Source organism: Dermochelys coriacea, chromosome 5 (assembly GCF_009764565.3).
Source record: "Dermochelys coriacea isolate rDerCor1 chromosome 5, rDerCor1.pri.v4, whole genome shotgun sequence".
Classification (NCBI taxonomy): domain Eukaryota; kingdom Metazoa; phylum Chordata; order Testudines; family Dermochelyidae; genus Dermochelys; species Dermochelys coriacea.
The window spans coordinates 46,577,420-46,603,196 of NC_050072.1; the positions used below are offsets into that span (position 1 = coordinate 46,577,420).

Below are 25,777 nucleotides of genomic sequence, written 5' to 3' on the forward strand. Positions count from 1 at the left end.
ACTACTGGAATGAGAAGCCTGAGGAATGTAGACTGGGACTGGCTATGTGAAGAGAATAAGATTGGGACAAGGCAGGAGGGAAATGGGGCAAAAAGGGTCAAATTTGGGGGAAAATGGATTGAAGTCTGTGGCACGAGAATATGTTTCCTTCCACAGCATGGAATGGAACCTAAGGTTCCTGAGTCTCACTGTTCCTCTCCTGTCAGCAGATGTTTGTGAAACTCTTCAGCAAAATGTCTTATACCCTCTAGTGCTGGTCTACTTAGAGAATGACAACTTATTACTACTGTTGGTATATACAATGTAGTTGTAGCCATGGTGGATCCAGGACATTAGAGAGAGAAGGTGGGTGAAGTAACATCTTTTATTAGACCAACTTCTGTTGGTGAGAGAAACAAGCTTTTGACCTGAAGGAGAGCTCTGTGTGGCTCAAAAGCTTGTCTCTCTCACCAGCGAAAGTTGGTCCAACAATAGATATTACCTCACCCACGTTGTCTCTCTAACTTATTACCATTCTCATTTACATCCTTAGCTTAAGTGGCAGAGGCCTATGTGGTGAATCTAAAAGTTTCAACCCTGCTGGTGAACCATATGGGGGGGGGGGTGTTATGATGCCACATGATGGAATTCTTGGGTGTTTTTTTTTGTTTGCTTTTTTAAAACATAGGAAATTATATACACACACACACACACACACACACACACACACACAAAACTACATTAAAATAACATTGTTTGCAAAGTCAAATACTCAAAGTTAGGAAATGCCAAAATTAAGATTGCCCATGCAACCTTAATTGGGCTCCCTTGTTCTTTTAATGCAGTCTTTGATTACATAATCACATACTGTTTCTTCCACAGGACCCTTGCCTCAATCAGTGCACAGGATATATCTACTCTGGAGATGAATCAGGACTGTGTAATGATTGTCATCTGTAGGACCCTTGCCTCGTTTGTTGCAGAAATAGAAAGTTGTGTGGTGAATGAGGCAGAGGATTGCACGAAGAGAAAGGATGGTCTCATGCCTAAAGCATTTGAATGCTGTCCTGAAGAACAGGATTCTATCCTTGCCTCTGCCATTTACATGGTAGTTTAAATGACTTACCTAGCATACTTTCACAGGTGGTCCTTATTATTATAGTGTTCCTTATTTTTAGATTTCATGTATTGAGATCTTGGAACTTGATTTCAGAAGTGCTGAGCACCCGCAGCTGCAACTGAAGTCAGTTAGGGCTGTGCTTTGAATATATAAAGGTCTATATAGTGCTAAGTCCTCTGAAAAATCAGGTCTTAGGTTTCTCAGATTCTCCGAAATTAGCAGATACTTTTGATGTTGCCTCAGTTCCCTCATCTGAAAAATTAAAATATGCCCTCATTTCTCAGAGGTGTTCTGAAAATAAATTAATATTTGTGAAGCACTCAGGTACTATAGTGATGAGTGCCATAGAAAAGCCCAGGAGGAAACTAACAATTCTCTCTTCAGAGCAAGATTTAAATAGTATGCAATAACTAAGGCATGAGCTCATGTATTGAGCAATGGGGATAAAATAAAATATTGAATAGTTGCTCATTAAGTGAACACCATCCGTTCTGTACACTGAATTAGAGGTTTTGTGGAAAAAACGTTACCATATAATTAAAGACTATATCATAATACATATGCACACAGGCTGAATCAAGGTTGCACAGGCAAGCTTAATTCTGGCGTTTTCTAGCTTTTCAGTGCTTGACTAGGCAAACTTAATATTCTAATTTTTTTTGAATTTTGTATAGAAGACATAATAAGCTCAATGGAATAAAACAATCTGTGAAACCATGTTAGTGAGATTTAAAAAAATAAATGTACTGACACTAACTAGATGCTCTACTTTGTGTGCATGTATAACATTTTGTATTCATATTTGAAGTATAGGTATATTGCTTGTTTTGAACATTTCTAATGGCTATGTTGTATGCATAGTATGCATCATTAGGTATGTGAGTGCATAACCATGGTCAAAACATTAATGTTCTTGAGACATCTTTAAATTATCTATCATCCAATTTTACTTTGGATTTGTAAAATGTTTCTTGATATTTTAGTTGGACTGGATTTTTCCAGCTGCTGTAGTATGATTGATTGCATTAAAAAATAGAACTTACGATATGTTGAAAAATGAAGTAAATCCTTGGCATAATTCAGACTAAAGGAATATTTTGCTTGAAAATATTATATAAAAGCATTTAGTCATTTGTGGAATTGTTGGAATGTTCCTCCTTGCACTGGTTTTTCGCTATATAATATTTATTTTGTACACTTAGTGTTTTTTCCTTATGATATATTAAATGGAAGGGTGGAGATCCTCGAACTGGCCAAACTCCTTTGGAATATGCTGGCCTGGGTACCACTGGCAGCTGAGCACATGGAAAAGCTCTTATTTTGTTCCAGTTCAGGGATTTGAGGGGTTCTATTCACATCTGGCACTGAATTCAGTGGTAGTGATGACTGGAAGGACTTGTTTGAAAACCCATATAGGACTTGCCTTTTGATGGCCAATCCTGTTCTTGGACAAGACAGATGACATGCCTCAAGGACTCTAGGGTTACTCTTAGAGAGTGTACAGCCCCCCTGGTGCAGAGGTGCTGCTATAGTGCATAGCATCAGTATTGTCTGCAGCATACCTTTGGGCAGCCCTTTCCCCTGAAACAACAAGTCTACCTTGGGAAAAGGAGTAGGTCCCACAAGATGGAGGCTGGGCTCAGGGTTTGGTCAGACTGGCCCGCTTTGCAGAGCTTGGGGTCTGATTACTTCCAACTACTGGGTCCTAGACACTGTCAGATCGGGTTATGCCATCCATTTCATCTCCACACCTCCTTCCCACCCTCCTTCCCTGTCCCTTTTTAGGGATCCCTTTCATGAGTCTGCTCATCAAGGTCAGCTCTTCGCTGGCATTGGAAGACGTGGAGGAAGTTCTGCTGTAATACTGGGGTCATGGCTTCTACTCCCAGTATTTCCTGATATCCAAATCCAAGGGGGGGATGAGACCCATCCTCAACCTTTGTGGCCTCAACAAACATATTAGATATGTGATGTTCCAAATGATCACTCTTTTGACTATCCTCCCTGCATTATCTCAGAATGACTGGTTCGCTGCCCTGGACCTCCAGGATGCTTACTTCCATGTGGCGATTCTGCCTAGCCACAGGAAGTTCCTTTGCTTCATTGTAGGATGATGCCATTTTCAGTACGCAGTCCTGCCGTTCGGTCTCTCTTCTGTTCCCGGAGTCTTCATCAAGTGTGTGGTTGTGGTTACTGCATATCTCAGGGGACAGGAAAGCTACATCTTCCTAGATTCATAGATTCATAGATACTAAGGTCAGAAGGGACCACTCTGATCATCTAGTACGACCTCCTGCACAGCGCAGGCCACAGAATGTCACCCACCCACTCCTATGAAAAACCTCACCCATGTCTGAGCTATTGAAGTCCTCAAATCATGGTTCAAAACTTCAAGGAGCAGAGAAGCCTCCCTCCAGTCAACCATGCCCCATGCTACAGAGGAAGGCAAAAAAACCTCCAGGGCCTCTCCAGTCTGCCCTGGAGGAAAACTCCCTCCCGACCCCAAACATGGCAATCAGCCAAACCTTGAGCACATGGGCAAGATTCACCAGCCAGATACCCAGGAAAGAGTTTTCTATAGTAAATCAGATCCCATCCATCTAATATCCCATCTCAGGGGATTTGGCCTATTTACCCTGAATATTTAAAGATCATTCCTGTACCGTGATGACTGGTTAATATGGGGCAGATCCAGAGAGGAAGTTCTCCCTCATGTCAGCAACACTTTGCGCTTGCTCAAAGCGCTGTCCGGGCCTCATTCTAAACACTGGAGTGCGATGCAAAACCATGCTCTGTCCCTAGCCTGTTTGCCAGAGGCTGGGAATGGGCGACAGGGGATGGATCACTTGATGATTACCTGTTCTGTTCATTCCCGCTGAAATTCCTGGCATTGGTGACTGTTGGAAGATAGGATACTGGGCTAGATGGGCCATTGGTCTGACCCAGTATGGCCATTCCTGTGTTCTTATGAAAGTCAACCTTGGCTCCCATTCAAAAAATTCAGGTTCACTTGGGCCCTGTTAGATTCCACAAGGTTGAGAGCATTCCTGCCGATTGACAATTTTCAGGCAATTTGACCTTTCTGCCTTGGTCTGCAATCCCAGCCTTCCAAGACAGTCTAGGATATCGGTGCCTGTTGGGCCATGTGTCTGCTTGCATGCAGGTGGTCCAGATTGTGAAGCTGTGCTTCCAAACCCTTCAAATGTGCCTCACAATGTTCTAACGCCCCAACCTTCATCCTCTGGACATGCTGGTTTGTCGTCCTCCGCTAGTGGGGTGTGCACATGGGCTCGCTGAAGGTACAGGACTCTGGTCAGAGCAGTAGGCCTTGCTCTATATCAATGTGCTGGAGCTTTGAACCATACCCAATGCATGCTGGGCCTTCTGGAACCAGATCAGACACTCCGTGGTTCACATACTCATTGACAATACCACCGTGATATACTATGGGAACAAACAAGGGGGAGCACACTCTAGGTCACTCTGTCTAGAGGCAATCCATCTGTGGCAATTTTTCATTGAGGAGGACGTTACTCTAATAGCTGTCTATTTTCCTGAGGTGCAAAATTATCTTGTGGACCATCTAAGCAGATATTTTTTTCTGAGTCATGAGTGGTCCCTGAAGAAGGCCAATGGCATTTGCCAAGAAGGCCAATGGCATTTTGGGATGTATAAGTAGGGGCATAGCGAGCAGATCGAGGGACGTGATCGTTCCCCTCTATTCGACACTGGTGAGGCCTCATCTGGAGTACTGTGTCCAGTTTTGGGCCCCACACTACAAGAAGGATGTGGATAAATTGGAAAGAGTACAGCGAAGGGCAACAAAAATGATTAGGGGTCTAGAGCACATGACTTACGAGGAGAGGCTGAGGGAGCTGGGATTGTTTAGTCTGCAGAAGAGAAGAATGAGGGGGGATTTGATAGCTGCTTTCAACTACCTGAAAGGGGGTTTCAAAGAGGATGGCTCTAGACTGTTCTCAATGGTAGCAGATGACAGAACGAGGAGTAATGGTCTCAAGTTGCAATGGGGGAGGTTTAGATTGGATATTAGGAAAAACTTTTTCACTAAGAGGGTGGTGAAACACTGGAATGCGTTACCTAGGGAGGTGGTAGAATCTCCTTCCTTAGAGGTTTTTAAGGTCAGGCTTGACAAAGCCCTGGCTAGGATGATTTAACTGGGACTTGGTCCTGCTTTGAGCAGGGGGTTGGACTAGATGACCTTCTGGGGTCCCTTCCAACCCTGATATTCTATGATTCTATGATTCTAAGATGTGTCCTCCGAATCAACTTCACAGCATGGGACATTCCCACGATCAATTTATTTGCCACAAGGGAAAAACAGGAAATGTCATCTGTTCTGCTCTGGGGGACCTCAGTTCGAGCTCCCGTTCCGATGTCTTCTACTGCAGCTGGCAAACGACTTTCCTGTATACCTTTCCCCTAATCGTGATCATTTCTCAAGTCAGCCTAAAAGCTCAATGTAGATCAAGCCAAGCTTATCCTCATAGCCCTAACGTGGCCGAGAGACTGCTGGTTCTCCAACCTCCTTGTACTATCGATTCAGCCTCCCATACTGCTTCCTCCTCATCTTGACTTGCTCACTCAGAACCAAGGCTACTGTCGCAATCCCGTACTCAACTCCTTGCAAGTCAAGGCGTCACTGCTGCGTGGTTGAATGAAGAAGAGCCATGCTCAGTGACTGTCCAACAAGTCCTACAATAGGATGTCCTCTACCAGGATTGCCTATTTAGCAAAGTGTGGAAGAGGTTTTCAGTATAGTGCTTGACCAGTGGGATCCAGCTGACTTGGAATTCTATTCAGGAAATCTTGGAGTGCTTGCTAGACCTTCAGAAATCTGGACTTGCACTCAGTTCACTGAGAGTGCATCTGATAGCAATATCAGTGTTTCATCCCCCCATTCAGGGGAAATTGGTCTTTGCCAATGCTGTGGTGATGAGTTTTCTAAAAGGGCTTCTCTGTTTATATCCTCTGATTCAAGAACCTAAACACAGTTTTGGAAGCTCTAATAGTCCCTCTATTCAAGCCCCTAGTGTCCTGTCCATTGCCCCTCTTGTGTCAGAAAACCATGTTCCTGGTAGCCATTACATCTGCAAGACGGGTGTGCAAGTTTCAGGTGCTGATGGCAGGGCCTCCTTACAGTTCCCCAAAGACAAGGTAACCTTACAACCAAACCCAAAGTTTTTATTCAAAGGGGTCTCTGTTTCATCTGAACCAGGTGGTGTATTTACCTGTGGTGGTTTCTCCTAAGCTTCATTAATGCCTGAGGAAAAGCACCTCCATACTTTAGATGTTGGACATTGTCTAGCCTTTTATCTGGATAGGACTAAACTGTTTCATGCTTCGCCTTCCTGTTTGTGTCATTCGCAGACCATGTGAAGGGGCAAGTGGTCTCTTCAGAGACTATCTGTAAATGAATAACATCCTGTATCAAGACTGAATATGAGATAGCTTTGGCTATGCCCCCTCAGCAGATGCAAGTTTGTTCAACGAGAGCCCAAGCATAGCGTTCCTCGGTGACATTTTCATATTGGATATTTGCAGGGTGGTCACGTGATTGTCCATACATTATGCTATTACCAAATCTTCCAGAATGGACATAGTCCTCAGTAGGGTGGTCCTTTTCAGTCCCCATTTTGGTAGACTGAGAGTAGCCCCCTTGGACTGACTACTGCTTGTGAGTCACTTATGTGGAATACACGTTTTCATCTACTTGAAAAAGAAATGGTTGCTTACTGTAATTGTGGTTCTTTGAGATGTGCTGAAGACGTGTATTCCATGACCCACCCTCTGTCCCCCTCTGCATCAGAGTCTCCTTTCATGGGTTTTTGGTGCAAAGGAACGGAGTAGGATTAGGGTGGCGCTGCCTCATATAGTCAGGGGAGTGGCCACAGCCATAAGGCATGAGTGCCGCCTCTTTATGGGTACTTCTAGTCAAAAGTATCTGGCTCCAGTTCTCTAAGCACACACACCCCTAAGTGGAATACGCGTCTTCATCACATCTAAAAGAACCAGAGATACAGTAAATAAGTTTCTTCAACTGACTTCCATTTTTACCAAATTTATGCTCTCTGGCACACCTGGTCCATAATTTCAAGTGATAAAAATCAGGGGTGGTAATATTTCATCTCATTATAATTAAGGTATATATCATACTACTTAACATTAAAATCTTACCATAAATGTCTAAATCAGAGAACTCTGGGATTTGTTGCTCTTTCTTGTATTGTTGCAGTGTGAGCAAAGTCCTAAAATTTACTGATAAACTTTTCTATTGCATAATCTTATCTAAATATACCGTAGTGGTACCTCTTCTATGACAATTTTATTATTTCTTAAAATTATTAAGAAAATAGCTTTGTTCAGAGTGCAGATTCACAGGAAATGATGGCTGAAAGGTCAATAATGGAAGGCTGAAAAGTAGTTGAAATTCCAAGCATAGTTTTCTACTTAGCATGGGACTTCTCTGAAAATTTGCTCTTTAAAAATGGTATTGTTGATTCAGAATACGTCTCCAGTCTAGTTTCACTGGGATCTTAGGAACCAGTGTAACTGTGGCAATATAAACCACTGGTGTTAGGTATAATTTACATTGATACAAAACAATTTGTACCTTTCCCACAAACTGTGTTGCACTGGTGTAAGTCACTTCCATGCTAGGCATTTTCATTCTAGATCAAATATGATTAAGAAAGCAGGGCCCTATGTATTCCATAGTTCTGTCACTACAGTAATTGCCATGTAATCCACCTTGTGCTGCAGATCTGTGTTCTAGAAGCCAGGATTTCATTTTAACTGTGTTTTGGTTTATATGTTTCCAGCCCTTATGGTAGCAAAGAAATCCTTGAAAGATTCAGAGTGTAAGCTGATGAAGCATCATCTTCTTGAGTCAGGAGATAGATTGAACCAATGGCTCTTTGAAGTGTGAAATCCAATACATTTAAATTGGATGTTAGCTCTGAAACTTACACATGGCAATTTAAATATCAGCTTTAATATTAGCTTTTAAACTATTTCACTGATCATTTTAGTATACACATCAGATGTTCTTATCCAACTCTGATTGCTACCTACCTAATTAGCCAAAGTCTCCAGCTTTACCCTTGACACCTTCTATGATGCTGTTATGTTGTCAGTTCTCAGATCTTTGGCATATTGAAAACATGGGGGCAGTGTAAAATAAAACGCTGAGTCTCTCTTCCTGAAATGTGCTGGAGCTTGCTAAAGAGCCAGAATACTCATCTATATAAGGCTTCTGCCCACTTGGTGATATCTGATTAGTACTTACATGCTCCTTAGCACCGTAGTGTATGGGTACATTCTAGATAATTAAAAGTAACAATTACAAAACAAACTCTCTCACTTCTCCACCTGTAAGAGTTAAAACTTAATTTGGATTTTTATTGCAGCTGTGGTAGTTTATCAAAGACTCCAATCTATTTCTCACCGTCCATTTCTTTGATAACATATCCCAGAGTTTGGTGTGGTTGGAAAACTGCCAATAACAAGATGGGGTACCTCTGGGTCACGAATGTAGCAACACCTGTTTTTCTATGATGGCTGTATCCTCTGCAGCAAGTGTACCCCAGGTTTTAGCAAGGAATGCAGTGAAGGAAGTAGACAGATGTTTTATGATGTCTTCAGCTGATTTGCTTGCTTATTCAGTATGATGAAGGAAAAATGCCACTGTGTAATATTTAATATCAACTGCTGTTGTTAAAACAACCAAGGCAGACTTTCTGCTGAGGATAGTAGACTGATCAGTCAGGTCACCAATTTGAGGGCAGGAATATTTGATCAATTGCCCATTCCTAAAATTTCAGATCACATTACAGAATTTAAATTATTTTCTTGGAATATTTTGGAGGCTTTTAATGTTGTTAGGAGTATAGTCTAAATATGGCCCAGTTAATCCGGTTTGTACTTTGTTGGATAGACCTTTAAATTACTGTTGTAAAATGCTGTTTATTGGGAAACAGAAGATTGCTGAAACTGACCATTTTACACACTTGGAGATATGGAATGACTAAATCTGCAACTTTACTGTTTCCTCTGGATCTTAGTTCTCTTTGAAGACTTGTATTTGAGCATTTGTGAACTCCGCTTGTAAATTAATTTTCCCTTCTCAAGGATTGCTGCTGATATGTATTCATAACTGGATGAAATTCTACAACACTCATAGGGCCTAATCACATCAGCCACACTATCAGAGGCTCGTTCACCTGCTCATCTACCAATGTGATATATACCATCATGTGCCAGCAGTGCCCCTCTGCCATGTACATTGGTCAAACTGGACAATCTCTACATAAAAGAATAAATGGACACAAATCAGACAAGAATTATAACATTCAAAAACCGATGGAGAACACTTCAATCTCTCTGGTCACTCGATTACAGACCGAAAAGTTGCAATTCTTCAACAAAAACACTTCAAAAACAGACTCCAAGGAGAGACTGCTGAATTGGAATTAATTTGCAAACTGGATACAATTAACTTAGGCTTGAATAGTGACTGGGAGTGGATGGGTCATTACACAAAGTAAAACTATTTCCCCTGTTTATTTCCCCCCCTCCACCCACCACTGTTCCTCAGACATTCTTGTCAACTGCTGGAAATGGCCCACCTTGATTATCACTACAAAAGGTTACTCCCGCCCACCCTCCCCCCTCCTGCTAGTTAATAGCTCAACTTAAGTGATCACTCTGGTTACAGTATGTATGGTAACACCCATTGTTTCATGTTCTCTATGTATATAAATCTCCCCACTGTATTTTCCACTGAATGCATCCGATGAAGTGAGCTGTAGCTCACGAAAGCTTATGCTCTAATAAATTTGTTAGTCTCTAAGGTGCCACAAGTACTCCTTTTCTTTTTGTGAATACAGACTACGATGGCTGCTACTCTGAAATACAACACTTCAGTATACTTTAAGACTTGGAATGTCTGAAAACATTGACAGATCTACATACTTTGCAACTTAGGGCTTGTCTGCACCATGCAGCTTTTAGCGACAAGGCTGTGTCGACAGCATGTGTAAACTTTTGCCAACAAAATACTTCCAGCCCTACAAGCAGCGTTAGCTTTGTTGGCAGGAGAGCGCTCAGTTTACTCTGCCTCCTAGTGATAGCAATAGGTGACCTCCAGACCTGCTTTTCTCCAGCTACTAATAATTAAAAATAAGAAATCCTTTTGAGATTTTCAGTTTGGTTCCAAAATTGTAGGGAAGGGTTTTGTAATAAATATCTGTGCTCCAGTACAAACTCTTTAAAGGAGAAATTATTAAAACAGGAAATAACCTTTGACGAAACTAGGAGACTTGTGTGCTAGAATTGTCCTCTGCCTTTTAGCATTTTTTTTCCCCAGAATCTTCCCAGTAATGACCAGATTACAAGAAACTGCTAACTAAGGCCTGGTTTGCACTAGAGTTAGGTCAATATGAGGCAGCTTATGTCGACCTAACTCTGTAAGCAGCTACACTAAAATATAGCTCCCACCATTGTAACTTGCCCGCTATACCAATTTAATAACTCCACCTCCACGAGAAGCATAGCACTTGGATCTGTTTAGTTAGGTTGATGCAGTGTCAATGTAGACACTGCGTTGCTTACATCGACTGTTGCTGCCTTTCAGAAGCTGTCCCCAATGCCCCACACTTGCAGTTAAATCAATGCAAGCGTTCCTGGATGTAGTGTGGACGTGTAAAACTGATTCAATTACTGTGGTGGCTGTATGTTGACATAATTTAGGTTGACTTAATTTTGCAGTGTAGACTTGTTCTAAATAATTGAACTAGGAGGGTCAAGAATGAGTCAAATGCAAGAACAAAAGGAAAGATGAGGATTAAATGGGAATGTTAGAAGCCACCACGTCTTCACTGGTTTAAAAAAAGGTGTGTTTTTCTTCACAGCAAGATACCCTACTCCTGTTAGTTATTTCACTGTAAAATCCTAGTGGAGACAAGTTTTTACTGCAATGTAACTAAGTAAGGTGAACACTATGTCCCTCCCACACCACTCATGGCTGACCTCCCTTAGCAATATTACAGTAAAAATGACCAGTGCCAGTAGAATTTTGGAGTAAGTTAGCTAATGAACATTAGTTAGCTCACTTTAAAAGAGCCACATTTTTGTGAGTGAAGACAGTCTTTGAGGGCTGTGAGTACTTTTTCAGCAGCCGTAGGAAGACAAATGACATAGTGTTGGATTGAAAAGCAAGAGGGAGCAAATTGGAGAGGTATAGTTGTGATATTTTGTGCACTTAATACATAAACTTGCCTATTTTCCACTTGACCCACAAATGCCATCTGAACAGTTCCCATCAGAGGTCTTATAAAACATAATAATTGTAATTTGTAAATATTAGGGACTACTGTAATCTCAAAACAGTGTAGCAGTACTGATTTACAACAGATTGCAGCAAATGGAAGTAGAAGAACTAAAATATTATTTTGGAAGGATTTGGCAGATAAAAATAGTTTTCATGTTAAAAATTCTGACTGTGGTTACCTTTTTCTGAATTAATAGTTGATTAAATACTATCCAGGAACGATGAGACAGTTTACAAATTTTATATTTTGTTAATCCTAAGGCTAGTTACATTTTACCCATACAAACAATAGCATAAATAGTTTTTATTGTTTAGGTGAATGTCACGTGTGAATAGCTGTTTTGTTTGTATGATTGCATGTTGCTTACAAAAAGGAATGGAATACAGAGGGATTTTCGGAAATAAGTACTGTTCACGTAACAAGAATTATAAATGTAATTCTGTTAAAAGATCTGTTCTAAGTTGTGAGCAATTTGCCCCCCCCCTTTTTTTAAATTACTTTTAGAAACTTGTAGAGGGTATACTCTGTGGCTCAGAATAACATTTGAGGGTAGTTTATATTGGTTATTGTGATCAGGTGCCGGAAGTGATAGAATTTTCACAGATCCCCTAGTAACTGCCCTCCTGTTTTGATAAAGTTGGTAATTATCCGGTAAAATTATCTGACACTTGAAATGGCAGTTTTTTAAAACCTGTGGTCACCTATTACATCTTAATTTATATCTTTCACATGCATAACTTGCTATTTGTATACCATTGCTTCTATTCAGTTCCATGGTACAGTACTACTTGGTACATGGTACAGTATTACTTACATACCACTTTTTCTAATCTGTTTTACTAAGATGCTTGTATGAGAACAAGTGCTCTGATTCTGAGTTCTTCAGTTAATTAAGCTTATTTCCCATGTGGAAGTTATCCTCTATCTGGGGCATAATTATTCATATAACAACCAGTTCTGATCTCACGAGGTTTTTTTAGCTAGGAAATAAATAAATCACCATTGAAGAACAAAGATCAAGTTAATTTTCCTGGTTGTGGAAGAATGCAGAAAGTGTGAGACACCATAATTTTTTCTAAACATGGCATTTATGAACTTTTATAAGAGTCAAGTATCCTTATAAAATTGTTTGGACTTTGCTCCAAATTTTTTAATTGGCATTTTTATGCAGAAAATTACTTCCAAAAAAATAAAATGCATGAGAGCGCCTCCTGCCGCTTCACAGCAATGATCAACTAATTAAGTACCATTTTCAGGACTGTGTGTTGCTGTTCATGTGAATAGAACTGATATACTAGTTGGCACCCCTGCTGGCAGTCACAGCAGACATATCAAGGATTGAATCAATAAAGACTGAATTACCTTCTTACTGTAGAGGTAGTCCATTCAGGACTGAGTTGCAATGCACTGGATGCGGTAATCCTTTTAGAACAGGGTTGAGATGCATTGGAAGTTTGCACTGCAGTTGCATGTTCTGTGGATAAATGAGAGTTCAATTTTGAGTGCTGTTGATCTGGCACCTTAAGATTTTAATTTTAAAAGAGAAGAGCTCAGTGGTGTGTAGACAGAAGTAAATAAAAGAAGTCATGACGGGTTCTCCGACACGAGAAATGGAGGAAAGGGTGTTTGCCAGATCCTTTTTTTTTTTTTGAGTAAAATACTAAAAACATTTTAGCACTTAAATAATAAACAATAGTAAGAGATGAAACATGAAGGAAAATTTTATTTTCAAGCTCCTAATAAGTTGTAACCAACAGCAGAGAGAAATAAGTGTATACAGTACTGTATAAGCAATGTAATTTGACATTTATCATCTCCCTTCTTTTCTTTTAATGCAAAAGCTATTTTTATGGACTCTTTCAACACTTGGGTTGTTTTGCTTGAGTAAGGCTTCAGTTAGTTTTTTGTAACATTTAGTGTGTTCTGAATGTTGGTAATCCAGATTTAGCTAGTTTTCCACTGGAAGAATCAGAGATGAGGGAAAAATCAAAACTATTGTGGTAAAGTGTTTTCACTTCCCGTTTTGATTCTTGGTATCTGTGCTACTTGGTAAGCTTTTTTTTTTTCTGTTAAATAATTTACTTGGAAATTAAATGATTGGCATTATTTCATATTAAGGAATATCAAATTGGTATAAAGCATTAAATGATGTTTCATAACTTAATGGAATTCATATAAGAATAACATTTATTAGTAGGAATATTGCTTAACAGCAAGATAAGTTATCCACATTGTTTTAAGGTTCACATAAACATGAGAGTAGGACACTAATGGGGGGGGGGGAAGTTGTTTTGCACATTGCTTACTAAAATTACTACCTGTGACCCTGAACTCTGGTATAGCAAAGTAGGCAGAACTGGAATGTCCTTTATTAGAATAATTCAATGAACTCTAACGAAGTATGTTAATGGACACTGCAAGTAGAAATATGGGAGTGAAACAGTGTCAATTTTAAGTGAACATTTATTCTCAGAGTTTTATGTAATCACTAATTGCTGTGTTGACCAGCTTAGTACAATAGCTTCATATTCTGAGTAGCTAAAATATTTGCTTATATGAATATAGTAAAGTAAAAGCTGTTGATGAATCTTTGTATTAAGATACTTTTTTTTAATTGAGTCATTAATGCACTTAATAGAGTTGCTTGGCCTACAGCTACCTTAAGGAGTCATTCAGAACTGGCTTTGACACAGAGGTGTAATTTAATTGCAGTCTTATGAGAGCTCCTAAGAGACAAGTGATTTCCTTATTAGTTGTGTATTCTAAGGAAGCAAATATGAGTGTGTAGTTTATTCAAGTACAGTAGTATAAAAAAGTCATACAAGGGCTTGACGTTTCAGAAATTAAGATTAAGTCTAAAATGTATAACTGCAGGATTGTTTTTAAGACAAGCCAGATAAAGTTATTAAGTTTTGGAGTGTAAATTATAAATGTGAAATAGCAGAAGAGTGGAATGAGGTCATTCAGATTATAAATACTGGCTCCATTATAATACTGAATTTGCACCTTCTGTTCTACAAAATGTATGTTTCTCCTTTGTGTAATATTGCCCCAGATGTCTGTATGAAATACAAAACAACCAGGCCCTCTTTTATAAACATGGGAATGCTGGATGAAGAAAGAAATAATAATAAACTACTAGAGATAGAACTTAAACAGGATTTAAGGATGTGTATTGGGAGTTAGCCAATTAAAAAGACTTAAGCCCGGAATAAGGAAGCTGCTCTTCTTGCACTTTATAACAAAAACCAAAACCAAACAAACTAACAAAAAGCTGTCCTCGATCTGTGGACCCAGGCAAAGACTCCTACTGCACATCACTGGAAAAACCTACTGATAGAATATCTGATGAAGACTTCACATATATTGTAAGAACAGTGTAAGATAAACAAACCAAAACTGATAAAAGTAATAGTATACCTGGTACAGGAAAACAAACTGAAATACTGAAATTTTTTTTGATACTAGAATTTTGTATCTATAGGAACAATGGATAATTAAGAAGGGTATACATAAAAGACAATACTGAATTATATTCCCCCATGTCTAATTTCACATACTTTCTATCACCTCACCTGAGTCCTCTCTTCTTCCTCTTCCAAAGAAAATGTTCAGCTTCCCCAAAAAGGCTTTTAAAAATTAATATGAATGGTTAAATATACATATTTTAATATGATTTTATTTAGATAACTTGAAAAAAAGGAAAAACTGTAATATAACAATATACTGCTCAGTATTGTTAATTTTGTAATAAGATGTGTACTTAAACATGTCAAGACACTATTTAAATGTTCTTTTGTAAATTCCTTAAATATCAATACATCTTTTCACTTAAAGTGTAGTTATATAAATTTTATATACATGACAAAAAGGAGGATAAAATTACGTTTTGAAAAAGTGGAAGATAAGTTTTAAAAGCTTTTTCCAACTTCTATGTCTCAACTTTTTTTTTTGTCATAGGTTTCAGAGTAGCAGCCGTGTTGGTCTGTATTCGCAAAAAGAAAAGGAGTACTTGTGGCACCTTAGAGACTAACAAATTTATTAGAGCATAAGCTTTCGTGAGCTACAGCTCACTTCATCGGATGCATTTGGTGGAAAAAACAGAGGAGAGATTTATATACACACACACAGAGAACATGAAACAATGGGTTTATCATACACACTGTAAGGAGAAAAGGAGTACTTGTGGCACCTTAGAGACTAACAAATTTATTAGAGCATAAGCTTTCGTGAGCTACAGCTCACTTCATGCATCCGATGAAGTGAGCTGTAGCTCACGAAAGCTTATGCTCTAATAAATTTGTTAGTCTCTAAGGTGCCACAAGTACTCCTTTTCTTTTTGCGAATACTGTAAGGAGAGTGATCACTTAAGATAAGCCATCACCAACAGCAGGGGGGGGAAGGAGGAAAACCTTTCATGGTGACAAGCAGGTAGGCTAATTCCAGCAGTTAACAAGAATATCAGAGGAACAGTGGGGGGTGGGGTGGGAGGGAGAAATACCATGGGGAAATAGTTTTACTTTGTGTAATGACTCATCCATTCCCAGTCTCTATTCAAGCCTAAGTTAATTGTATCCAGTTTGCAAATTAATTCCAATTCAGCAGTCTCTCGTTGGAGTCTGTTTTTGAAGCTTTTTTGTTGAAGTATAGCCACTCTTAGGTCTGTGATCGAGTGACCAGAGAGATTGAAGTGTTCTCCAACTGGTTTTTGAATGTTATAATTCTTGACGTCTGATTTGTGTCCATTCATTCTTTTACGTAGAGACTGTCCAGTTTGGCCAATGTACATGGCAGAGGGGCATTGCTGGCACATGATGGCATATATCACATTGGTAGATGCGCAGGTGAACGAGCCTCTGATAGTGTGGCTGATGTGATTAGGCCCTATGATGGTATCCCCTGAATAGATATGTGGACAGAGTTGGCAACGGGCTTTGTTGCAAGGATAGGTTCCTGGGTTAGTGGTTCTGTTGTGTGGTGTGTGGTTGCTGGTGAGTATTTGCTTCAGATTGGGGGGCTGTCTGTAAGCAAGGACTGGTCTGTCTCCCAAGATCTGAGAGAGCGATGGCTCGTCCTTCAGGATAGGTTGTAGATCCTTGATGATGCGTTGGAGAGGTTTTAGTTGGGGGCTGAAGGTGATGGCTAGTGGCGTTCTGTTGTTTTCTTTGTTGGGCCTGTCCTGTAGTAGGTGACTTCTGGGTACTCTTCTGGCTCTGTCAATCTGTTTCTTCACTTCAGCAGGTGGGTATTGTAGTTGTAGGAATGCATGATAGAGATCTTGTAGGTGTTTGTCTCTGTCTGAGGGGTTGGAGCAAATGCGGTTATATCGTAGCGCTTGGCTGTAGACAATGGATCGAGTGGTATGATCTGGATGAAAGCTAGAGGCATGTAGGTAGGAATAGCGGTCAGTAGGTTTCCGATATAGGGTGGTGTTTATGTGACCATCGCTTATTAGCACCGTAGTGTCCAGGAAGTGGATCTCTTGTGTGGACTGGTCCAGGCTGAGGTTGATGGTGGGATGGAAATTGTTGAAATCATGGTGGAATTCCTCAAGAGCTTCTTTTCCGTGGGTCCAGATGATGAAGATGTCATCAATGTAGCGCAAGTAGAGTAGGGGCATTAGGGGACGAGAGCTGAGGAAGCGTTGTTCTAAGTCAGCCATAAAAATGTTGGCATACTGTGGGGCCATGCGGGTACCCATCGCAGTGCTGCTGATTTGAAGGTATACATTGTCACCAAATGTGAAATAGTTATGGGTCAGGACAAAGTCACAAAGTTCTGCCACCAGGTTAGCCGTGACAGTATCGGGGATACTGTTCCTGACGGCTTGTAGTCCATCTTTGTGTGGAATGTTGGTGTAGAGGGGTTCTATATCCATAGTGGCTAGGATGGTGTTTTTAGGAAGATCACCAATGGACTGTAGTTTCCTCAGGAAATCGGTGGTGTCTCGAAGATAGCTGGGAGTGCTGGTAACGAAGGGCCTGAGGAGGGAGTCTACATAGCCAGACAATCCTGCTGTCAGGGTGCCAATGCCTGAGATGATGGGGCGTCCAGGATTTCCAGGTTTATGGATCTTGGGTAGCAGATAGAATACCCCAGGTCGGGGCTCCAGGGGTGTGTCTGTCATAGTGAAGCAGTTTCTTTCCAAACAAAAAAGGTTCAGTTAATATCATTTGTGTGTGTAGGTTTCTTATTTATCTTTCCATGGAACTCTGAGTGTAATTAATTTGATACACATATCTAGATAACTTCTTAACTAGTAAGGGAGTAAAATCCTAGTAGTAATAGCATGAGTATCCTGGTTAATTTACATTAGAGCTGATGGTATGATTTGTATTTGACCCACACCTTGTGATTGTCATTTATACCAGTGGTTCCCAACCAGGGGTCTGGGACTCCATGGGGGACTGCAAGCAGGTTTCAGGGGGGGTCCACCAAGCAGGACCAGTGTTAGACTTGCTAGGGTCCTGGGCAGAAAGCCGAAGCCCGGGGCCCTGAGCCCCAACACCTTGGTCTGAAGCTGAAGCCTGAGCAAAGTAGCTTTGCGGGAGCCCCTGTGGCATGGGGCCCCAGGCAGTTGCCCTGTTTGCTACTCCCTAAGGCTGGCCCTGGCTTTTATCTGCAGAAAACCAATTATTGTGGCACAAGTGGGCTGTGGAGTTTTTATAGCATGTTGCGGGGGGTGGCTCAGAAAGAAGAAGGTTGAGAACCCCTGATTTATACCAGAGTGAAGTGTGTGTAAAAATGCTACCATAATTTGGGAGCATTTTTACACCTTCTTTGTTCTGGTGTTAATGACAACACAGAGTTGGGCCTGATCTTATGAAGTGCTGAGTGATTGATTTAATGCCCTTAAGTCCTCAGGATTTCAACAGTTTCCATCCCACCATCAACCTTAGCTTGGATCAGTCCACAGTCCACACAAGCGATCCACTTCCTGGACACTACAATACAAATAAACGATGATCACATAAACACCACCCTATACTGGAAACCTACTGACTGCTATACTTATGTACATGCCTCTAGCTTTCATCCAGACCACATCACACGATCCATTGTCTACAGCTAAGCTCTCAGATACAACCACATTTGCTCCAATCCCTCAGACAGAGACAAACACCTTCAGGATCTCTATCAAACATTCTTAAAACTTCAATACCCACCTGCTGAAGTGAAGAAACAGATTGACAGAGTCAGAAGGGTACCCAGAAGTCATCTACTACAGGACAGGCTCAACAAAGAAAGTAACAGAACGCCACTAACCGTCACCTTCAGCCCCCAACTAAAACCTCTCCAGTGCATCATCAAGGATCTACAACCTATCCTGAAGGACGATCTCTCAATCTCGCAGATCTTGGGAGACAGGCCAGTCCTCGTTTACAGACAGCCCCCAACCCTGAAGCAAGTACTCACCAGCAACTACACACCACACAACAAAAACACTAACCCAGGAACCTATTCCTGCAACAAACCCTGTTGCCAACTCTGTCCACGTATCTATTCAATGGACGCCATCAGAGGACCTAACCATATCAGCCACACCATCAGGGGCTCATTCACCTTTACATCTACCAATGTGCTATATGCCATCATGTGCCAGCAATGCCCCTCTGCCATGTACATTAGCCAAACCGGACAGTCTCTATGCAAAAGAATAAATGGACACAAATCAGATGTCAAGAATTATAACATTCAAAAACCAGTCAGAACACTTCAATCTCCCTGGAGAAACTGCAGAACTGGAATTAATTTGCAAACTGGAGACCATCAAATTAGGCCTGAATAAAGACTGGAAATGGATGGGTCACTACAAGAACTAAAAATTAATTTCCCCATGCTAATTTTCCCCGACTGTTACTAACACCTTCTTGTCAACTGTTTGAAATGTGCTATCCTGAGTACCACTACAAAAGTGATTTTTCCTCCTGTTGATAATAGCCCACTTTAATTGAATCGTCTTGTTAGAACTGACCCCCACTTGGTAAGGCAACTCCCATCTTTTCATGTACTGTGTATCTCTATCCTCCTACTATATTTTCCACTCCATGCATCTGATGAAATGGGTTTTCGCCCACAAAAGCTTATGTCCAAATACATTTTAGTCTCTAAGGTGCCACAAGTACTCCTTGTTTTTGCCGATACAGACTAACAGGGCTACCAGCCTGATAAATTTATCAATAGTTAATTTAAAAAAGCAAGCCCATAATAAGGAACAGTATTCCTCATTGCCAGAGTATTACAGGAAAGTTTTAGCTGACTGGTCAGCAGGTTGAATTGGAATATTTGTTTTTTGGAAGCTGAGTTTAGATTCTAACTCTCTAGTCCAGGGTTTGTCAAACTTCACTGCACTGTGAGCCCCTTCTGACAACAAAAATTATTAATTGACCCCGGCGGGGGAGACGACCAAAGCCTGAACCCGCCCCCGATTGGGGATAGGGTTTCCAGGCATCTCGTTTTCGACCGGAATGCCCTGTCGAAAAGGGATCCTGGCTGCTCCAGTCAGCACAGTTGACTGGGCTGCTAAAAGTCTGGTTGGCCACATTGGCTCCTGGAAGCAGACGGCATATCCCTCCGGCTTCTTGGTGCAGGGGTAGCCAGGGGGACTCTGCATGCTTCTCCTCTCTGTGGTGTAGGTGCCATCCCAAGCACCGGTTCCACAGCTCCCATTGTCCGAGAAACACAGCCAATGACAACTGTGGGGACAGTGCCTGTGGATGGGGGCAGCACCTGGAGCCCCTTGGCCGACCCTTCACTTAAGAGCTGGAGGAACATGTTGCTGCTTTCAAAGAGCCACCTGAGGTAAGCACCACCTGGAGACCGTACCCCCTCTCGCACTCCTGCTCCGTACCTGAGCCCCCTCGTGCATCCCAAACCCCTCATCCTCAGCCCCACCCCAGAGCCCACACCCTCAGCTTGAGCCCTCACCCCCTCTTGCACCCCATCCCCCTGCCCCAGCCCTGAGTCCTCTCCTGCGCTCCGAACCCCTCTGCCCAAGCCCAGAGCCACCTCCTGCATGCCAGAGCCTTCACCCCCATCCAGAGCCCTCATCCCCCCTGCACCCCAACCTCCTCCCCCAGCCTAGAGCCCCCTCCCAGCACTCTGAACCCCTCATTTCTGGCCCCAGCACAGAACCCGTATTCCCTCCCACAACCCAACCCCTTGCCCAAGCCCAGAGCCCCCTTCCACACTCCAAACCCCTCAGCCCAGAGCCCCCTCCTGCACCCCAGAGCTCGCACCTCCAGCTGGAGCTCTCAATCTACTGCTCTACCCCAGTGAAAATGAGTGAGTGATGGAGGGAGGTGGGGATGATGTGAGTGGGGGTGGGGCCTTGGAGAAAGAGTTAGGGCATGGAGTGGGGCAAGGGTGTTAGGTTTTCTGCAATCAGAAAGTTGGCAAACGTGGGGGGCGGGGCAAAGTCCAAACCCCACTGACCTGTGCTGGGGGACAAGCCGAAGTCCAAGGGCTTTAGCCCTGGGCAGGGGTCCTGTAACTTGAGTCTTGCTGCCCAGGGCTTAAGTTCTCAGGCTTCGGCTCCGGTGATGGGGCTGGGGTTTGGGCTTTAGCTTCAGTCCTGGACCCCAACTAGACTAAGCCAGCCCAAGAGACCCCATTAAAATGGGGTTGTGACCTACTTTGGGGTTCTGACCCACAGTTTGAGAACTGCTGTTCTACTCTCCTAAAAGTATTGATTCATGGAGAAATTGTTGTCTGTAATAGAGGAATGATCATTCTGCAGGACCACCAATTTAATGTCACTTTTGATGTCTGTCTGTGCCTGGGTGCAATCTGGTAGTTAAACATTAAAAGTGACAGTTGTGGGTGCAAAAAGGAAAGGTTGGGTTGAGTCTGGCCTGAAAAATTGAATATGTATATTCAGTTATAATGTGTAAACACTGAGAACAGTTGTAAGATGATATGGAAAGTCTGTGAGTCACTTTAAGAGCTATGAATGTGACATCTTAGAGGATCACTCCTTGGAATGTTTATTTTTGAGGCTATATCATCACCGACTGAGAAAAACTGTATATACTTATGCAAGTTCCTTTTCACTGGAGCTAATGGGCCTCTCATCCTTTATTGGTGTGGTCTTTAGGAACTACTGCAGTACAAATGATGAGAATAAAAGGGAAATTCCTTCCTAACCCTGAAACTGACAGTCTTTTAAAGCCATGTGCCAGGAGTCTCTCAGTATCCTCCACTGCCTAGAAAGCCCCAATGACTGATGACGACAACTCTGTACATTTCTTAAAAAACAAACAAAAAGCCCCCAGACAAACAAATGCCCACCAACCCCAAGAGGATTTTTTGAAACTTTGAAGCATGCAAAGAATATAAACTGATTCCCTTTTGTTATCATACGACCATCAATGTCATGTTGGTATGGAATTTGGAGAACAGTATCAGAATATGCCCATTCACTTTAGTATTTTATATGTAAATGTAAGGATTGACTACTCTCAGAACTTAGTTTTATTGTTTTGGCAAAGTATTTTTTTCTTTCTTGGTGTACAATTCCTTAACTTTTCTAACTGAGCACATTGAAAAGAAACTGTACCACCAAAATGTTTTTGGGGTGGGCTTGGCTAGTAGTGAAAGTTACTGCACATAAACAACAGTGGCTTCTAAAAGGTGGTCTTGCCGTTTATTCAGACTTAACAGCAAAAATCTTTTCCAAAAATAAAAATAATTGATGTGAAAGCTAAAGCTAAATTTACTGCAAAACTTCAGTTTTTAAAATTAAACTGTTCATATTTTATAATAATTATTTAAAAACACCACCAAAGCCTGCATTTTATCTGCTTTACTATTTTAAAAAAATAGTAAAAAAGCCTTTAAAAAAAGCCTTAAGATTAAAATAATGTACTACAACAACAAATGAAGGATGGCTACTTTGTATGCCAAGTGTCAGCTTAGTGCGGTTAAAATAACGGTTTCCTACGAATCAGATAGGATTCATAATGCAGATAAAAACTAGGTTTAGTGATTGAGTTCCACAGTGTGGGTGCCTTTTCTGTATGTGACTATGCTTTCTATTGGTTATACACTGGAAATGGTCCTTTAAAAAACATGTGACTCATTTTGCTTAGCCTTGTAATCTTCAAAAGTTAGAAAGTAAGTTGCTTAACTGAAGTATCTTTTTCTGTATCTGGATTGTGAAATGTGTTTGGAAAATGAAACCTAATTGTAAAGAAGGGGCCAGATCCTGAACTGATATAAATTGGCCTAGTTTCGTTGACTTCAGTAGAAATACATGGATATATACCCCAGATTCGGGTCTGTCCTAATATTTTAAAATCTAATACTGATGGTATCCATCTTGACATTATTATTTATTATTAAAAGGCCTATTTTGGCATTGTCAGAATGTGCACTCAATGAAAGATTTGTAAAACTATTTTCTGTTTTTCAGTGCAGGTAAAAATCGTACAAAGAGCAAGTTGATAATTAAACAATGTCTTTAAATCAGATATTTTTCTTGAATCTGAGCCTTTTAAAGTGTATCCAGGTCTCTTGGCATCTCAGAACCTTTAATAAATTTTTACAATTTTCCTGGTCAGATCAGTATTCTCCTGATAGGTAGTTAAGGCACAGAGCCTAAATAACTTGACCTACATATCTCAAAATCTGTAGCAGAGACAGGAACACAATCGTATCTTCCTAATCCCAGTGTAGTGCCTGGGGCATAAAACCATCCTTCCTCTATCTGACTGTAGTTGTCTGCATTTGTGTGTAGGTAAATTACTGGGACCACCTTTCACCTTCCTTTTGTAGGATCAGTGCTTCATATCCTCAAATATCATGAAGTTCGAACAGCTAAAGTTCATTTTCAGAAATGCCAACTGCAATTCATAGACTTCAAGTCCAGAACTGACCATTGTGATCTTCTAGTCTAATCACCTACAGTACATAACATCAGCCATAGAATTTCACCCAGTAATGGAAAACTTATTTCCAAATATGCTGTGCTTTAGAGTATGTTGTTCAGATTATATGTTCTTACATTCTGAACTAGGTGGATTGAGCAAAATAGGGGAACAGGCTATTAAAAAAAACCCTCTTTTGTAAAATTCATTTTCATTGGATATTGTTTTTGTTATAGATGCTTTTTTATAAAACTGATTGATTCAAGTCTTTAATGTAAATATTTTCTTTTAGGATGGTGTTTTGGATGAGGACAATGAGAAGGATTTCTATGAGTCTGATGAAGAACAGAAAAAGAAGGATCAGAAAGTGAAGAAACCCTATGCTATGGATCCAGACCATAGATTGCTGATACGAAATACAAAGCCCTTGCTGCAAAGCCGGAATGCTGCTGTATGACAAACACCTTTGTGTCTTGAACTGCTAAGTGTGCACCCTTATAAAATGTTTTAATCAAGTATTTAGAGCATTTAGGTGTACAGTATGCCCCCCCCGCCCATATGTATAGAAAATAGCATGCAGAATTGTGTAGTTACACAATAGTTTTGTTGTAGCTAACTAAAAGTAACCAGTTTTCAGCTGAATGCCCTTAAAAGTGGGAGAGTAATTTAATACTAAAAGTCCTGAACAGCCATGTTACGTGCTCCCTACCTATTCTTAATATTAAGAGTAAGAGGAGAATTAGGCAATACAGTATATGACTGCTGCCATAGCACTTCAGGTTGTTTAGCTTATCAGTTTTCAGAAACTCTGGTGAAACAAACCCTGTTAATCATAGAATCATAGAATATCAGGGTTGGAAGGGACCTCAGGAGGTCATCTAGTCCAACCCCCTGCTCAAAGCAGGACCAATCCACAACTAAATCATCCCAGCCAGGGCTTTGTCAAGCCTGACCTTAAAAACTTCTAAGGAAGGAGATTCTACCACCTGTGTTTCACCACCCTCCTAGCGAAAAAGTTTTTCCTAATATCCAATCTAAACCTCCCCCACTGCAACTTGAGACCAGTACTCCTTGTTCTGTCATCTGCTACCACTGAGAACAGTCTAGCTCCATCCTCTTTGGAACCCCCTTTCAGGTGGTTGAAAGCAACTATCAAATCCCCCCTCATTCTTCTCTTCCTCAGACTAAACAATCCCAGTTCCCTCAGCCTCTCCTCATAAGTCATGTGTTCCAGTCCCCTAATCATTTTTGTTGCCCTCCGCTGGATGCTTTCCAATTTTTCCACATCCTTCTTGTAGTGTGGGGCCCAAAACTGGACACACTACTCCAGATGTCGAATAGAGGGGAATGATCACATCCCTCGATCTGCTGGCAACATGTGAATGAAGACTCTCAAGGAAAACTGCAGGTGCTCATCATTTATTAGCTGGTACTTTTCTCTGAGGTGGGGATTTTCAAAGGAACCTGGAGGAGTTAAACACCCACATCCTTTGAAAATCCCAGCCTGACTCCTAGCTTCAGTCTCCCAGCAGAATTCCGAGGTGGCTAAAACATCATCTGCATAGTACATGCTGAGTGTCTCTGGGAGCTAGATTAAAGTATCTAACTTTTCATAGATGCACAAATCTTTAAGGTCAAAGAAACCATTATGATTATCTTGTCTGATATCCTATATAACACAAGCCATGGAATTTCACCCATTAATTCCTGCCAGACCATAATTTCTACTTGTATTAGATCTGATCTTCTTTTAGAAAGATATCCAGTCTTGATTTACTGGCTTCAGCTAATAGAGAGTCTACCACATCACTAGGTAAATTGCTCAAATAGTTAATTACATTTGCTTAGCTCTCGTCTAAATTTGTCCAACTTCACCTTCAGCAGTTGGACATTTATCTAGGTAAGATTTCGGATAGCAGAGAACTCTTTTCTTGCTTGGGTACTTATAGAGTAGACCATGATCAAGTCATCTCTTAACCTTTTCTTAGATAAACTAAATAAATTGAGCATATGTTCTGAGCTTCAAATCATTTGTAGCTCTTTTCTGAATCCTTTCCACTTTGCCAACGTCTTTTTCAAGTGTGGACATTAGAACTGATAGCAGTATTCTGGTAATCGTCTCTCTAATGCCGAATAGCTTGATAATACCACTTTCCTACTTCTACTACATATTCCCCTACTTATCCAAAGATTGTATTAGGTCTCTGAGTTTCTGCGAGCTCATGTTCAGTTGGTTATCCACCATGATCCCTAAGTCTTTTTCAAAGTTGCTGCTTTCCAAATGACTCTCTGCTTGTCTAATGTGACCTACATTCTTGGTTGCATTTGGCAGTATTAAAACTCATATTCAAATGAACCCAGGTTACCAAATGATCCACACCACTCTGAATACTTAATGTCTTTCTCATTATTTGCCACTCCACCAATTTTGCCAACTTTACCAGCCATGATATCATTTTCTT

At 41.0% G+C, this 25,777-nt stretch overlaps 1 protein-coding gene across 6 annotated transcripts in view; it reads left to right on the top strand.

Moving 5' to 3' along the window:
• Positions 1-25,777, top strand: part of AP3B1 (adaptor related protein complex 3 subunit beta 1) — a 334,397-nt gene that overhangs the window by 160,539 nt on the left and 148,081 nt on the right. For all 6 annotated transcript variants that reach the window (XR_006281799.1, XR_006281800.1, XM_038401874.2 and 3 more), the window contains one exon: positions 23,608-23,766. Coding sequence is in view for 4 of the 6 variants with exons in the window: in XM_038401874.2 (XP_038257802.1) it covers positions 23,608-23,766 (159 nt within the window). In the remaining 2 variants the exon portion in view is untranslated. The remainder of the gene's footprint in view (positions 1-23,607; positions 23,767-25,777) is intronic.